Raw genomic sequence first — 18,177 nt, 5'->3', positions numbered from 1 at the left:
TTTCAAAGCACTAGAAGGAATCCAGTCCATCTGGATGTCGTTCTGTGTTACTGCACTGAACGCAGCAGCCCAACTCCTCAAGCTGCAAAACCATCTCCAGCAGGTTGCCATGTACTACATATGTGCCACAAGCTTTTAAGCCACTGATTCCACAATAGTAATTTATCCAAATCTGCATCCTTTTCTTCTATTGCAATGTAAAGTTGCTTTTCCCACACTGATTGTTTGGTAGCCATTGCTTTTTGCAAGAACCGCTAGACACTGTTGTTGACCATACCAAGAAGGGGGAAAATGATGGGGGGGGGGCAGAAATAAGGTACAAGAAATATAGTGTGTTATGTACTGAGTTGAATAGGATCCAAACTGTAGCAGTCTGATTGGTCCTAGAACAATAGGATCCAAAAGGCAGCAGTCTGATTGGTCCTAGAACAATAGGATTCAGAATGCAGCAGTCTGATTGGTCCTAGAACAATGCAGCAGTATGATTGGTTGGCAGGAACCACCCAATCCTGCTCCAGATAGAAGTGAATCCACAACCTGATTGGCTTACAGTAGAATTCCAGAATTAGCCAATCATGTGCAGCCCATTGTGTAAATAATGTATATAAAGCAGATACTGTGAGGGGACATTTATTCATTCCTCCTCACCACTATGAGCTGAATAAAGAGCATGAAATCACTTTGCGACTCTGAGTATATTTCACTGGCGACGAAGGTGGGATCCCGCTGAGCTGACTGCCACACACAGCACCGCAGCACCGCCAACTGCCGCACCGCTGCCTCGCACCGTGTATCCAGGCTTCAGCTCCGGGGCACAAGGAACTCAGAATGGCAGCCAACAGCAGCTTCTCGCCATTCAACCCAGCATCTGGAGACTGGGAAGCGTACGCCTCCCGTTTCACCTTCCTCCTAGAAGCCAAAGGGGTCACCGACGAAGAAGACGCCAAGAAGAGGGCGATATTCTTCAGCGTCTGCGGAGAGGAGACGTTTGAAATCGCCCGGGCTCTCCTTGCGCCTGAAGACGTCGCTACTGTTCCATACAAAACAATAATGGAACAGCTGAAGGGGCACTTTTCGCCGCAGCCCTCAGTGGTGGCTCGTCGAAATGCCTTCTACGCAAAGCGGCAAGCCCCTGGGGAAACCATAACTGGGTTTGTGACCTCTCTCCGCCAAGCCGCCCGGTTCTGCAACTTCTCAGAGCTGGAGAACATGCTTCGTGACCGCCTCGTCGGTGGCCTGAAGGATGAGAAGCTGCAACGGCGCCTCTACGCTAAGAAGGACCTAACGTTCCAGGTCGCTCTGGAGGAGGCCCTGGCAACAGAAGCTGCCGAGAGGTCGACCCAAGAGGCACGGCCGAGCCTGCCATCCCAACCGAGGGTCCACCATGAAGACCTCACCGACGACTCAGGATCCGACAGGGAGGAGGTGCACCGAGTACAGCAGCGCACTCAAGCAGCGCACAGACCACAGCTGCCTCGACGAGAAGGAGGGAACTGCGCAAGCTGCGGGGAGAGTCACGAGAGGAGGACCTGCCGTTTCCGCAACGCAGAGTGCAGGCAGTGCAGAAAATCGGGACACATCGCCCGGGTGTGTCGGGCTCGGCCCACCCGACACCAGGCATCAGATGACCAATCCAAGAGCCCCAGGTCCCGGGGCCCAACGCACCAAGGCAACTCGACGGAGCTCACGGACTTCCAGGTATACCAGTTGCCCCACCCCAACGTAGAGAAAATTTATGTAGAGGTACAGATAGAGGGGGCCCCATGCCGCATGGAGCTTGACACGGGTTCAACTCTATCCATAATCTCGGCAAGGACCTTAAGGAAACTGTGTCCCACTGGGGGTCCCAAACTCAGGCCGGCCCCATTCACCCTCCGGGACTTCCAGAAACGTAAGGTCCCCACAATGGGGGTGGGGACCTTCAGGGTGCAATACCGAGGGCGGACGCGGCGACTGGACTTGCTTGTGGTCAAGGGCCCCTACATTAGCTTACTGGGATTGGCATGGTTTGGACCACTGGGGCTAGCTGTCACCGGGGTGAACCACACTAGCTTACAAGTGGACGTGGACGCCATATGCAAGGAATTTCCAGGGGTTTTCGATGGGAAATTGGGACAGTATACGGGCCCCCCCATTGCGCTACAGCTTGACCCCGCAGTACGACCGGTCAGGCTCAAGGCCCGCCGGGTCCCGTTCGCCTTGAAACCCCGTATAGACGAGGAATTGGACCGACTCGTAGAGCAAGGAGTGCTGGAGCCGGTGCCTAATGCTCCCTGGGAAACCCCAATCGTCACACCCGTCAAGCCTAATGGTTCGGTCCGCATCTGCGCAGACTACAAATGTACCATAAACAAGGCCCTCACGGCCCACGCATACCCAGTGCCAGTGGTCAGCCATGTCCTTGCCACCCTGGCTGGGTCGAAAATTTTTGGCAAGCTGGACTTGGCCCAAGCATATCAACAGCTGCCAGTAGATGAGGCCACAGCAGAGGCACAGACGATTGTGACGCACAGAGGAGCGTTCAGGGTAAAGCGGCTGCAATTCGGTGTCAGCGTGGCACCAGGCATATTCCAGAATATAATGGACTCTCTCCTTAAAGGGATTCCTGGCGTCACCCCCTTCTTCGATGATGTGTTGATTGCCGGCCCCACACCAGAGGAGTTTGAGGACCGCCTCCGCACCGTTCTGCACCGTTTCCAGACGGCGGGTCTCAAGGTGAAGCGGGAAAAATGTCTACTAGGAGTGCCTCAGGTGGACTTTCTGGGATTTATGGTGGACGCAGAAGGGGTCCACCCGACTGGGGACAAGGTACGGGCCATTTGTGATGCCCCAGCGCCCAAGAGCAAGACTGAACTTCAGGCCTTCTTGGGACTATTGAACTTTTACCATTCCTTCCTTCCCCACAAGGCGGCGGTAGCGGAGCCCCTACACAGACTCCTGGACAAGCGGGCCCCTTGGGTGTGGGGCCAGCGCCAGGAGGCCGCATTCCAGGCAGTCAAGGACTTGCTTGTCTCAAACTCGGTCTTGGCACACTTCGACGAGAGGCTGCCGGTGGTGCTAGCATGCGACGCCTCACCCTATGGCATTGGAGCTGTCCTGGGGCACCAACTCCCGGATGGAAGAGAGGTACCGGTGGCGTACTTTTCCCAGACACTCAACACAACCGAGCGGAACTACTCGCAAATCGACAAGGAGGGTCTGGCAATCGTAAAGGGAGTAAAAAAATTCCATGATTTCTTGTACGGGCGGCCCTTCACCGTGGTGACTGACCACAAGCCGTTGCTTGGCTTGTTTGCCCCCGAAAAGCAGACCCCCAAGTGCTGTCTCCTCGCGTCCTCAGGTGGTCAATTTTCCTTGCCAGCTACCAGTATGCACTGATTCACCGACCTGGGAAGGCGATGGGCCATGCGGACGCCCTCAGCAGGCTACCACTACCGGAAACAGGCCCTGACCCAGCACCTGCACAAGAGGTTATGAGCCTGGAGCTGCTTCCCGACCGCCCCATTCAGGCACAAGAAGTTGCACACCATTCCAAGAAAGATAGGGTCATCTCCCGGGTCCTGGACTGGGTGTGGAGGGGATGGCCCAGCAGCAGCCCCGGGCCAGAATTCGCCGGCTACACAACCCGCAAACATGAACTGTCGGCCCACAAGGGGTGCCTGTTATGGGGAAGCAGAGTCGTTGTTCCCCAGCCCCTCTGCAAAAGGGTCCTCACAGCCCTACACGAGACACATCCAGGGGTAGTAAGAATGAAGGCCCTTGCCAGGAGTTATGTGTGGTGGCCGGGGATCGATGGAGAGATAGAGGCCTGGGTCAAACACTGCCAGGCCTGCCAAGAATCCCGCCCAGATCCCCCAAGGGCCCCAGTCCAGTCCTGGGAGTCCGCCCGAGCACCATGGTCACGCCTGCATGTGGATTTCGCTGGCCCCTTTCAGGGGAAAACATTCTTCATAGTGGTGGACTCCTACACCAAATGGCTGGAAGTCGCACTGGTACCGTCCACTTCCACGTCCGCAGCCATCCGGGTACTACGCAGGCTGTTTGCAACCCACGGGCTCCCTGACACTCTCGTCTCAGACAACGGGACTGCATTTACGTCAGGAGAATTCCAAACCTTCACAGCGCAGAACGCCATCCGCCACATCCGTTCGGCGCCGTTCCACCCTGCCACCAATGGCCAAGCAGAACGCATGGTGCGGACCACCAAGGACACCCTTCGCCGCATGACGCAAGGGGACTGGGAGTACCGCCTTGCCACATTCCTTCTAGCACAGCACAGCACCCCCAGCTCAACGACTGGCCGGAGCCCCGCTGAACTACTAATGGGTCGGCGCCTTGCAATCAGATTGGACCGCCTTCACCCCGATAGAGCTCAGGATGAGGTAGTGGTGGGGGAAGGCAGGAACCCCCGGACCTTCGAGGCCCAGGACCCAGTGTACGCAAAGAATTTTGGGGCAGGCCCAGCATGGGTACCCGCCACAATCACCAGGGTCACTGGCCCCGTGTCGTACGAGGTGCTAACGGATGGGGGGCAATGCTGGCGCCGCCACTGCGACCAGATACGGCGACGATTCCCGGGAGAAAACCAGGAGGAGGACAGGTCAGAGGAGTCCCAAGGGAACAGCGGGGCAGTGAGGCCCATAGAGCAGGAGGGGCCAGCAGGAGAGGCAGAATCAGTAAATACAGAGAGGACCCGTGAGGCCGAAAGGACACCGGAACCAGAACCACGACTGAGCGAGCCGGTTGCACCAGACCAAACAGCCGCATCACAGCCAGCATCCTTGGAACACGAGCCAGAACCCGGAGCCCGGACCAGGGAACACCCCAGGCCACAACGCACACGTAGGCCGCCGGCATACCTTGAGGACTATGAATGCGACCTCCCGGGCAGGACTGGAACTTAGAGGGGAGGGGTGTTATGTACTGAGTTGAATAGGATCCAAACTGTAGCAGTCTGATTGGTCCTAGAACAATAGGATCCAAAAGGCAGCAGTCTGATTGGTCCTAGAACAATAGGATTCAGAATGCAGCAGTCTGATTGGTCCTAGAACAATGCAGCAGTATGATTGGTTGGCAGGAACCACCCAATCCTGCTCCAGATAGAAGTGAATCCACAACCTGATTGGCTTACAGTAGAATTCCAGAATTAGCCAATCATGTGCAGCCCATTGTGTAAATAATGTATATAAAGCAGATACTGTGAGGGGACATTTATTCATTCCTCCTCACCACTATGAGCTGAATAAAGAGCATGAAATCACTTTGCGACTCTGAGTATATTTCATAGTGGTGTTGAGGAAGGGCTGTAGTTCAGTGGTAGAGCATGTGCTTTGCATGTGAAAGCTTCCAGGTTCAATCTCTACCATCTCTATGCAAGGCTGGGAGAGATCCCTGTCTGAAATCTTGGAGACCCACTGCCAGTCATTGTCGACATCGCTGAGCTAAATGGATCCATGATCTAATCCAGTACAGTGGTACCTCGGGTTACATGTGCTTCAGGTTACATACACTTCAGGTTACAGACTCTGTTAACCCAGAAATAGTGCTTCAGGTTAAGCACTTTGCTTCAGGATGAGAACAGAAATCGTGCTCCAACGGTGCAGCAGCAGCAGGAGGCCCCATTAGCTAAAGTGGTGCTTCAGGTTAAGAACAGTTTCAGGTTAAGTGCGGACCTCCGGAACGAATTAAGTACTTAATCTGAGGTACCACTGTATCAGCCAGCTTCCCATGTTTCTATTAGAAGAAAAAAGTTAAAACTGGATACCACCTCCTTCAAATGTTTTATCAGTTCACAAAGACCAACACTGGGGCTCTCTGGGCTAGATTTGAAACACAGGAACTGAACTGCATTTCATGAAACACACAACAATGTTTGTGTTCTAACCTACAATTATATGTGATTAATCATTCCTGGTTGTTGTGTAACTGCATTGCATATGTATGGTCACCTGCTTTCGCAAGTCACAAAACTGGGAAATGAACCTAAGCTCAGGCTAATTTTTTGCTGTGTAAAAGACTGCACTTCTCTATTACAATCAACAAGCTTTATTATGCTGGGTTTTGATTGTATACAATGAGTCAGATTCAAATTACATGTTTTGCTTTCATAAAATGTAGGGCATTACAACTCCTTGACATCATCCAAATGATTGCTTCAGAAGATTTACTCTTGAACTTTAACTAATTAATTACTCTGCTCTTCTTTATGTTGATCCCTATCCAGAAAACGTGTATTCTGAACATTTGATCTAGTTGTAACACATTTTGTTTTTAAGAAGGTACTTCTTTTAACATTAGAAAGCTATTTCCTGACCTTTCAGAAATCTGCCTGTAATATCCAAGACTGAAGGTTACGAGGAACCAGACAGCTCATGTGTATATTTTTGGCAATGCCATTAGGAAACAATGACAATATGTTATGAAATAGAACTTACATATGAAGCTGTCTTAAAATGAGTCAAAGCATTGCTCCATCTAGACTAGGACTGTTGTCTCTGACCATTTCTAGTAAGAGATTACAGTGGTACCTCAGGTTACATATGCTTCAGGTTACAGACTCCGCTAACCCAGAAATAGTACCTTGGGTTAAGAACTTTGCTTCAGGATGAGAACAGAAATCGTGCTCTGGCGGCATGGCAGCAGCGGGAGGCCCCATTAGCTAAAGTGGTGCTTCAGGTTAAGAACAGTTTCAGGTTAAGAACGGACCTCCGGAACGAATGAAGTACTTAACCCAAGGTACCACTGTAGTTACACACACCTTTGCACCAATGAGTTTCAACTACAGTATTAACTTCTCTAAAGCAATTCAGCTGAATTGTTCAAGGTTTTTCTGTAAGGTAGCATGCTTATTTCCATTCAAATCATCATTATTAGAGAGAACGGAATAGTAAATCCCTTACAGCTACAGTTCTTGCAGTGGTTTATTGTCTGATACACACTGAACTCTTGCTGCCTTCTCTCAATGAAGTGGTTTGTTCCTGTGTTGCTAGACTTGATGAGATATCTGCATCACCTTGGTCTGCTCGCACTCCTTCTACCACAGTTCCACCCCAGGTGTAAAATGGGGATGCTAGTGCCCTACTTCAAAAGGTTGCCATGAGGATTAGTGAGATAACACCTACCTACCAACTAAAAAGTACTACGGAGGAAACCAGTAACAAGTGCTTCAAAAGAAAAACCATATGAATGTTCTGAAATACCCCTTTTAATTGTAGGTTCAAAGCAGAGTGAGTATATGTTTTGATTCACCTTTCCTTTACTCTTGTCCCCGTCATCCAGAGTTGCCACTCCTTTTGGTGGTTTTGAGAGAGCATCGAAACTGGTTAAGTTCAAGGTACCAGATTTCAACTTCCTCCTGCTAAATGATCCACGATTTATGGTCCTTGCCAATCCTCTTTCTACCAGGCGGTCTTTCAACAGGACTCCTAAAGGATGGACCTCTGAGAATATTCCCATAATGATAACTATACACCCTACAGAGGTAAATGGCGTTCCAGAAACAGATGATCTGTGAAGAGAGAGTGGAGCACTCCACACACATCAGAATCAGTCTGGTGATACTCTGATCTTTCAACATGTGCTACATCATTTTCTTATGCAGCTAAAATGTAATACCATCTGATGCTGTTAACAGTTTCTGAAGTTAAGTTTGTTCTACTAACACAAATAAAATAACTTGCCCATTACCTTTGAAAAACTAGTTTTGCCTCTCTCTCTTTTATTTCTCTAGCTCCTCTTTGCTCTTTCTGTTTATTATCTGGCTTGATTTTACACTGTTGCATTTTCCTATTAAAAGGGGAAGTGATAAAAATTATACTTTCATGTTACTAGTTTATTTGTCAATTCTGTTTTGGGCAGACTTGCTTACAGAGATACTGGCAGAACTGTTAAAGAAAAATATTTGGCTATTGATTCTATGAAGGAAATGTGGTCTTCTGCCATCCTCTGTGAAAATCAATTTATTACTGAGTGTTATTCTGAACAAGGTGTGTCTATATAAACAGGAGTAAAAACAATATGTGTAAATAAAACAAAATAGAAGATTAAATGCTTGAGAAACTCTCCCAGTGTAAACGCATATGTTTGTTTGACCGATACATACAGCAGTTTAACAGCATAGGATTAGCATAAAATGTTGCTGTGAATGATACAAGAATGGACTGAAATTTTACCAAAAAAGCACTAGATCATGTTTAAAGTAAAATAAGGGAATATATATCAAAGAACAATGCTAATTCCTTATTCAGAAAGTAACATATTTTGCATGAAGGAATAGTTACAGTATTTTTCGCTCTATAAGACGCACCAGACTACAAGATGCACCTAGTTTTTGGAGAAGGAAAACAAGAAAAAAAATATTATGAATCTCAGAAGCCAGAACAGCAAGAGGGATCGCTGCGCAGTGAAAGCAGCAATCCCTCTTGCAGTTCTGGCTTCTGTGATAGCTGCACAGCCTGCATTCACTTCATAAGACGCACACACATTTCTCCTTACTTTTTAGGAGGGAAAAAGTGAGTCTTATAGAGCAAAAAATACGGCAATTGAATCTTTTAAAAATGTATATTAGAGACAATAAAACCTTTGCATGTTGTTTCCAAATCATTGTAAAGTTGCATTTTAATATAAGTTTAATTTGATTAAGCCAATTGTGAATGTTTGCAGCTTTAATAACTTTTTGTGTACGTAAGATCAATTTTGAAAGTGCACTTTAAAACAAAATTTGCCATCAGCCTTCAGGTTGATGCTCACATTATACTCTTGCAGATGCTTGCAGACGCTGAGGTCCCATGTGTCAGGAAAGACGTCGTTTGCATCATAGCATCATGCAGATCTTATTTGTGTATGGATCTGCACATGGCTGGGATCCCCAGCAGTTGGCAGAGTTATGCAGTTGCACAAGTAATATCTACATGTGACAGGCCTTATAAAAATGACATCATCTGTAAGTTAAGCATTGATTAAGTAAATGAAATGCTTTAGTAGACTTGTGTTTTCAAAACCAGTTTTGCTGTGATAGTGATGCATGCTGCTGCGTCAATAGTGAAATAAGGACCAGATGCAATAGAGGTGACATAATAAGAGTAACAACAAAGTCTTGCGGCACCTGAAAGGCGAGCAACTTTACTGTGATGTAAGCTTGCTCATGGTCAGGAGCCCACTTCATCAGGTGAATGACGTGGTCACCTACGTGAAACGTGTGAAACAGAGAATGTGAAACTTGTGAAGGAGGAAGAATGTTGAATCAATGGATAACAAATGAGAATACACCATAAAAGTAATGAATGGGATGCGCCTTTTCCCCTGCTTTTACAGAGGATGCATGCACAGGTCACATTTGAACCTTTGCGCTACAAAATATGGTCTGTAAATTCAACTTCTAATTTTATTGTGAAGGAGAACCAGGAACCAACACTGCTCTGGAAAATAAAGAAGGCACCAATTTGTAAGAGCTCTTAAGCCATTGGGGAATGAAAACATGTCCACAGATGGGAGGAGAGTCCCAGCACTATTAGCTCATAACAACTCCTGATTGCAAAGGGAGGAGCAGAGCCTCTCTGTTGGTTCCCAGCTCATCCTTCGATCCCTTCTCTAGGCAACAAGCCACTCGCTCCTACTTGCTGCTCAGGCCTCCTACATGTCCTCTAGCCTTGATTTGTCCCTTGCTTCTGCTTCTCTGGACCAAGACGCCTCCAACTGTACTCCAGCCTGGTTCCTGATTTGCTTTTTGCTTCAGTTGCATGCAAACGACTCATTTCCTTCTAGCATTCACCATGATTGGGATATTTTTTCGCCACATCTTGGTTTAAACCACAATCATCGCAAACATATTCTAGATTGTTCAGTGTGGCTGGGTCAACCCAGTAGGATGGGCGGCTAATAATAATAATAATAATAATAATAATAATAAAGCAGTGCCTAGATAATGCTTCAGGTGGCCAGTTATTTTTCGCCAAAATAGAGGAAATGCATCACCAACAAAAAAGAGACTGAAGGATGGCACCAATTTGTATGTAATTTGCATGAGTTAATGTATATGCATAGATACAAAATAATTGCTATAACTTAAAAAGAAATGCATCTCACCATAGAGCTGAACAAGACTGTGGCCAGGTGAGCTGTGTGTGTGTCCAGTCTGTTCCCCAGGAAACCCAGCTAGATGGGCAGGGTATAAATAAACTTCTTCTTCTTCTTCTTCTTCTTCTTCTTCTTCTTCTTCTTCTTCGAAGGGCAACTTCCAGGCTTCCCTAGTCTCCCTTCTTAGGATTATTTTCAAATCACATTTGGGACCAGACCGTCTTCCTCATATAGGTCACCTTCACCGCCCTCTTTAAGGCAGGACTATGACCATCCTAATCCTGCTCTCGCACTGAGTTTCTCATGTCTTTGATATTGTACACATGCTATCCGTGATGCAACTGCATGCTGGCAAACAAGCTCGTTTGTGGAGTTTTCAAGAGTGAACTGAACTGACTATGGAGTTCAATCCTGTGCGTGTTTACCCAGAAGTAAGACTCACAGAGATTCCATGGGCCTATTTATTTACTTAGAAAGTTTTACACTACTTAATTTAATCATCATCATCATCATTGCATTGTTTCAACTTTCTGATGTTTGCCCCCCGCCACCCAGGTCCTTTGGAAGGAAGGGTGGGATAGAAATGTAAGAAATGTATAAATAAACAGCAACATTCGATAACATTTCCTTAAAGCAGATAAAGACAAAATGTAGCTGCACATCACAAATAGCACAGGGTACAAAATAAAACAAAAATCAAGCGTCCAGAAAGCCAGGGTAAACATATATATATAGAGAGGGGGGTCATTACTGCCTCTGCTTCACGAATTACTCATGGGAGGGCATTTTAGTAGATGGGTGCTGTCCACCAAGGCTTGCTTCTGTGTTGTCACCTGTGATAATCTGCTGGTGGATTTCCTTGGAATATCTTAATGATTAGATTGCTTTCTAGCAGGGGAGATGGTTTACTAGGTATCCTGATCCCAAGTTGTTTAGGGGTTTTAAATGTCAACAACAAAACTTTGAACGTGGATCAACAGGGAATAGGCAGCCATTGTATTAGCAAGCCCTCCGAAAGTCACTCATGCCATACACTTTAAGCGCATTTAAAGCCCATGGCTTCCCTGAAGGAATCCTGGGAACTATAGTTTACTTCTCATAGAGTTACAATTCACAGCACCCTTAACCAATTAGTTCCCAGGATTCTCTGGGGAAAGCCACATGCTTTAAATACTGTATATGGTGTGGATGTTACCCAATGCAAGGGGACCTTAATTTAATGGGAACTGGATCCTCTTACCCTCCAAGCAAAAGAAGCAAAATATTACCTGGATAATTGCACAAAAAGGTGGCTATCAATACCATTCCTAATCTATGGTAATGCAGTTTCCCACAGGTGGGTGAAAAGGCAGGACTGATACTATGTAATCCTTGCATAATGTGTTATTCGCTGGAGTTTTCCATATTAAACATGTAAACCAGTGTAATCCTAATTATGGGTGCACTTTTCTCATGTCCCAATTATTTACAATCTATGATTTGTGGTTATGAAAATAAACAAAAAATGCTTTCCATACAATGTGTGCTTTATGTCATTCAAATATGCCTTAATAGGACATAGTCCGAATATGGGAGTAACAAAAGCAGAGAGACATTGGCACTTCCTCCTCTAAAAGGGAGAAGTTGTGTCAATGAGATATTTGGGATTGTCCACTCCTTAATGGGCTACTTCCTAAATCTGTCCCATTCAGAAACCCAGATTTTGCCCCCAGAAAAAGCCCAGTTGTTTGCTCTACCACAGACAAAAAATCATTCACAACACAGGAGAAATTGAAGTTATTTATTTATGGCATTTATATTCTGGCCTTTAGTTAAAAAAATATCTGAGTGGCTCACAAAAATCAGTCATCATTTAGGGCTGAGGCCTGAGGAAGCAATAATAGAGGGAGCTTTCTACATGACTTATAAAGCCTTAATTCTAAATAAGGATTTTAGGCTGTAATCCTGTACCAACTTACCTGCAAGTAAGCTCCCCTGAAGAAAGAAGGACTTTATTTCTGGGTACACAAGTCTAGGATTCTATTTTTAGTTGCAGATGAATCAGATTAATGCCCATGACTTAGATTTTATTTATTTAGCAAAATTTATGTACTGCTTGATTGTAATTAAACCTCTAAGCAGTTCACAAGAAAAGCAGTTTATAGGCAGTTTACCCTAGTTATATCAAATTTCTACAGGCTACCTGAAGTGTTGGTGCTGAGACGGTGGCTTGTTTAAACCATGGTTGACCTTTAAATCTAAATTGGGAAACTGTGGCTCAATCCCTTTTTAGTACTGTACTCAGGATATGAAACAAAGATCAAATCCCAGATTCATATCCTGGTTCATAAGCTGGGACTCAAGCAGTTTCCTGGCTTGGATGTAATAGAAAAATGTGATTTAAACAAGTCATGGTCTCAGATCTCACCCCCTCAGGGGGAGGGGGTCAGGGGGAGAAAAGAATACGCAGGGGTACTATATATAGCTTGTTCTTGGGTTGATGATCAGCCATGGTTTATAAGTCCAAGGTTATTATGCCTGAACCAGTCTTCTGAACTGATTTTCTCCTCTAACTTGGAACCTTCCTCAGGCTGAAAGATGCTGAGTTTCCTATCCATTTAATAAATTCCACGCTGTATTGTGCCTATTATTGATTTTATTCTTTTTCTATCTTTTCTGACTGGGTGCCATCATCTTGCTGTATGACCCATCATGACAGAGCCTGAAATTTTGCCTCCCAGCTCACTTTGTACATTTCTTCAGAACACTCCCCCCCCCCCCCGTGTGTATCCTCCAGTTCTTACAAGCTTAGCTTCAGGCACACTTGTAAATACTTTAAACAGTCGCTCTTGGGGTTTTTCCTTCCTGTGCATTTCCCAGTAGCCAGAGAAGTCACGTAATAAACCTTGCTGCTGCTGCTGCTGCTTTGTTTATTTCAACCACATTGCCTTCACCCTTAACTTGCCTCAAGCAAATTTGTTCTCTTTTGTAAGTTCTGTGAAAATCCCTAGCACATACCTGCCAGAGCAAAAAAATCTATTCGCTATCCAATGAAACAGGGTGCCTTTCTTTTATTTATCATGACTAATGTTAATACTGGGCTTGGAGCAACAGAGGGGAAGGCAGACACGAATTAATACAAACAAGAACAAAGGTGGGAATAGAGTTGTATGTGCCTTGTAAAAAGCCGTCTCATTTCCTCGGTAATCCAGTTTCTAATTCAGTGACACAAATAAGCCTCCCACAATTTAGGGAGCACTTGTTTGTAAACTTCCTAATGTTCCCTACTGTGAAAACTGCAATAATCTTACCACATGACATAGCAATGCTAGAACTGGACACTGTATTATGAAAAGTGTGTTCCTAACAAAACATAATCAGTGTTAAAGGGTAAGTAACTGATCTTTTCGTTGCTTGCGTCATCCTTACAAATTTGCTGACATGCTCCAGCTATTTCTCTTAGGATATTGGCTACCAAGCAAGAAAAAATGAAAAGGCCAGAAAACATTGCCTTGGAGAGTTCATGTCTTCGTGAAGATGCTATTCTGCTTAGGCCAACTAAGTTAGAACTGAACCAACATAGATTGCATAGTCAATTTATCTGCAACATTATTAGGCATCTCAAAGAGAAAACAACAGGAAATCAGAAATTTTAAAAAATTAAGCGCATATTCTTCCACTGAATTTAAGAAAACTGTCTGGTGAGTAGTACAACTAAACAATTCCCAATGGCTGGATTGAATAAAATGTAAATTCATTTTAAAAAATGACCTTCCATTCAAAATAAAATCTGTCATTAATTTTAAAATCTAAGAATGTAGGTAGGTATGGTTATAAGATGCACACTGTCCTTTGTATTGCTTCTCAAACCTTGTTCTTATTTTTACAAAATTATGCTTTTCTAATCTGATATCTTGAGGAAAGTTACATTTTAGGCATTAAAGGTGCCTCACACTACTAATCTCTATTTCCCCACACTTCTGTCTAACCCTTTTCAACATATCTATTTTTCAAACATGTTTTTTTTATCTAGCCTTTTTCTTGCAAGCTACGTCAGCCAGGAGTCATTTATCCATTTAAAGCAGAGATTGGGAACTTGTGGCCTCCTAGATGTTGTTGGACTCCATCAGCCCAGCCAGTATGCCCAGTGGTGAGAGATGATGGGAGCTGTAGTCTGATCTAAGGCACACTATTTATGTTGTAGTAGGAGTGTGAAATCACAGCAGTGCTGCTCCCTACTGTGCTTGCAGGTAGCACAAGAAACCCAGGACCACTCAGGAGGAGCCCATGCCAGTAGCCCAAAGGATGATGCCGAAATGCAGAATAACAACATTGCGAACTCCTCCCATGTGGTCTGGAGCTACTTGTGGTAGCGTGGTAGCAGTATACGCTAGAAAAAAACTGCAGGAACAACATGAGTATTGAGTCTAACCCAGATATCTGAAAGACCCTGTCCTACCACATAGACCTGCCCAGTTGTAAAGATCTGTAGGTGGGGTCCTCCTGGTACTATCACCAACCTCTGAGGTTTAAAGGGCGGCAGCATAAGCAAGGGCCTTTTTGGTGGTGGCCCTCAGTGAATGAACAGCTCTATTGTCCAAGATGCACCTGGCCCTGTCACTGTACAATTCCATTGACAGGTCAAGATGCACCTTTTTGCCCAAACCTTTGGATACAGCTTAGTGATATGGAGTACCCACTTCTGTTTTATAAACTCTTTTAAAATACTGTTTTGAACTTATTTTTAATTACCGGTACTTAAATTGTGTTCTGGAGATGTCCATAACCTGCCCTGAGACCTTATAGTGAACGGCAGGCTACAAATTCAAATGAACCAACAAGCCTCAAAGTGGATCTAGGAATCCAGAAGTGAGAGAGGGCATTTTAACAGCTGCAGAAGAGACTGTTCCCCAAATATGACCCATACAACTGCCATGCAGCTTCTCCATGCAACTTGCCCACATGCTTTGTCCACATGATGATGAGAACAGTGACAAAATGGAACACGGAATAAACTTGTTTTCTGCTATTGCTGAAAGGTCAAAGCAGTGTAGTAAAACAACAAAATTGTGACTGCCTAATCGCCCCACCCAATCTGAAGTTTCTGCCATCGCCATCACATTGCTCCCAACAAATTCCAATCGCTTCTCGGCCTTTTGGCTAAGATCAAGTGTAGTACTGCACAATGTCATCTCTTTCCAATGTCAGGAAAACCCAAACATAACAAGAGTTTTCATGGCAATGATATGGCCCCACAGTTCCTGAGCCTCCATACCTTCCTTGTTTGTCCATGTCCTTCCTTCCAATAATATTTAGTCCCTCCAGTTCTTAAGCCCTTTGTGAAATCTTGCATCAGACCTTTGTCTCTCCTTTTTCCAGATTCATGCTGGCCATTCCTTTCCCTCAATTCCCTGTCTCGTGGCCCAGTCTCACATCAGTCATGACTGCTTGCATCAGCCATTGGTTCATAGTCCTCCTCCATGCTTTTTCAACCCTTCTGTCCCATCCCCATCCCCCGCCCCCATCCCACATCATACTTCAGGCAACAGAATACATTTCCTCACCTTTCTTAAGCCCCAAGATTTCCCATTCTTATTAATCTCTCCTTTCAATACCTAGGTTAATTTGCTTGCCTGTCTTTTCAGTGGCCACTGTCTCCTCTACTTACTCTTCCCTCCGGTTTCTGACTCATAGCCCTAGGCTACTCTGCACTCCCTCAATGAACTCCATGTCTGGGTTCCTTATGCCTGGAATCCTCCTCTCCTTGGATCTCTTCCACAACACTTCCTTCCCCTTGGGCCTATGATCTTTTTCACATGAACAGCTCACAGTTTCATTCCCTTAGCCACTGTAATGCTTATGAACATTCCATGTTGTTGCAGCAGGATATGAAGATGAGCATATATTTTCTTCATCACTGAGTTACACAAACCTCAACCAGGGGCCAGGATTCATGGAAAATGACTCTCCTGGGCGGACTTGCTCCCAGCGTCACAGAAAAGGACAAGAAAAGGAGGGGAGATGGAGAGCACATAGGGAGACAAGTGGAAGAGAGATGGTAAATATGCTAGGCAGGGGAAGACAAAGGGATACTAGGTAAGGTAAGAAGAGGGGACCAAGCACAAGACAAGGCAAAGCAGGTTCCATGGTTTGGGAAGCTCTCAGCAATAATCCCCTGGTGGACACTTCTCCTAGCTTCCCTGGAGAGGTCTAATCCTCCCAACACACCGCCCAGAGGGAGATGACCAAATCAGCAGCTACTGCTCCTTGCAACTACCTCCACAGCTTGCTGACCTGAGCAGGCAAGAAGCATCTGGTGCTACCTTCACTTTTTCTGTCTGAGTGTTCTTCAATAATGGGTCTCCAAATGTTGTTAGACTGCAGTTCCCATCATCCCCGACCACTGGGCAAGCTGGCTGGACATGATGGGAATTCTAGTCCAACACCTGGAGACCCAAGGTTGAGGAGCATTGTGCTAGATGGCATGGCCACTGGAACTGGGTGAAACAGACCTAGCCTTCCCAGAGGGACCCTATGAAGCTGCTCCTTGAGGATACCTGACAGTAGAAATGCTAGAAGCAAAGCCCCGTCCTCTGTGCTGCCCAGAGGGAGATGGTGATGAAGTGGAGGCAATGGCTGCTCTTAACCTCCATCACTTGCCCAAAGATCAGTCTCACCTTGCCTGCTCACTCCTTCTAAGCAGCAGTGCCCAGCCTATTTCCTATTGCTACTGACTGCAGACAGAAAAGCCACTTCTTTGGACAGTTGCCTGCTTCCCTGCATGGGTGTTAGGAGCTACTGCTGCCACTGTGACATGTCTTGTCACAACATCCAAGCAGGATTCACACTTCTCTGGGGATCCCCCTGACAGTGGTGGTGGCAGCTTGTCAGGGGTGGGTACCAGCGGACCTTTCCAAAGTACTGGTGCCTAAGCTACTCACCAATACCAGCCTCTGCTGCCAGCCCTAGAGTAGGATATGAACGCGGTGTGTGTGACGGAATAAAAATAATAAGGGTATGTTTTTGTTTAGTCATTTAGTCGTGTCTGACTCTTCATGACCCCATGGACCAGAGCACGCCAGGCACTCCTGTCTTCCACTGCCTCCCACAGTTTAGTCAAACTCATGCTGGTAGCTTTGAGAACACTGTCCAACCATCACGTCCTCTGTCGTCCCCTTCTCCTTGTGCCCTCAATCTTTCCCAACATCAGGGTCTTTTATGGGGTTATTTGCATGTTTTCAGTGTTGTTCCATCCATTAGATTTCTGCAAGAAAGAAAAGCGGAGCTGCTTGATGGCAAATGCCCTGCCCCTTATCAATGGGCACTTGTCACCATGGCTATGTTATACCTCCACTATCAGGGAAATTATGTGCCTCAATACTAGTTATCGGGAACTGTGAGTGGGCACAGAGTGCTGTTCTGTTCAGCTCAGGTCCAGCTTGCAGGGTTTGTACAGGCACCTGGTTGGCCACTGTGAAAACAGGATGCTGAGACCTTAAGAGTGAAGTGTGGGTAAATAATGATCCAGCAGGCTGCCAGTTTCAGTTCCGCAGCTTGCTGACAGCTCTACCTTCGGCTTCTTCCCGGCATCCTTCATCAGCACTCTGGGTCGCGCAGCCCGCAGGATGAACTGAACCGGAATCCCGCGCGCGTCCAACCTCCCTCGCCACCGCCGTCCCAGGCTCTGGGGTTGATTGATTGATTGATTGATTGATTAAAGGAGGGGGAGTGGGCAAAACCCTGAGCTTGGGTTGGATGCTCCTGGGGTGACGTCACGCCCTCGCACTTCCAATCACTCCTAGCCTTCGTTTCCCTACGGCCTCCCTTTCCTTTGCCCAATCGGAAGCCAGCATTTCCCCCGCGCGCTCGCTCTCTCTCTCTCTCCCCCTCCCCTTTCCCACTTCTCCCTCAGCGTCTGAAGTCATCGGAATGAGCAGGAACTCGCTCCAGACTGCCCCGACTACTTGCCCCGCCCACGCCAGTCAGCTGCTGCTGCTACTGCGGCGCGCGCCCGGCCTGGCCGTGCGCGAGCGCGCCTCCCGCGAGAACTCCCGCCCCGCCGCTTCTCTTTCCTCCTCCCGCCTCCTCAGGTTCTGTTCCTCTCTCTCTCCCCCCCCCGCCCCT

General features: G+C 46.5%; 1 protein-coding gene and 1 long non-coding RNA gene across 4 annotated transcripts in view; one reads left to right on the top strand and one right to left on the bottom strand.

Moving 5' to 3' along the window:
• Positions 1–7,699, top strand: part of MYOZ2 (myozenin 2) — a 26,967-nt gene extending 19,268 nt beyond the window's left edge. For all 3 annotated transcript variants that reach the window (XM_081022093.1, XM_081022095.1, XM_081022094.1), the window contains one exon: positions 7,279–7,699. In XM_081022093.1, coding sequence (XP_080878219.1) covers positions 7,279–7,513 — 235 coding nt within the window. In that variant the 3' untranslated portion in view covers positions 7,514–7,699. The remainder of the gene's footprint in view (positions 1–7,278) is intronic.
• LOC308485911 overlaps positions 1–18,177 on the bottom strand; it is a 21,548-nt gene extending 3,371 nt beyond the window's left edge. The window contains exon 1 of the long non-coding RNA XR_013990852.1: positions 17,624–18,177. This is a non-coding gene — a long non-coding RNA (uncharacterized lncRNA). The remainder of the gene's footprint in view (positions 1–17,623) is intronic.

Source organism: Podarcis pityusensis (assembly GCF_964106645.2).
Source record: "Podarcis pityusensis genome assembly, chromosome: 9".
NCBI lineage: Eukaryota > Metazoa > Chordata > Lepidosauria > Squamata > Lacertidae > Podarcis > Podarcis pityusensis.
Note: the sequence above shows the minus strand (reverse complement) of the source record. Positions and strands in the feature narration are given on the sequence as shown.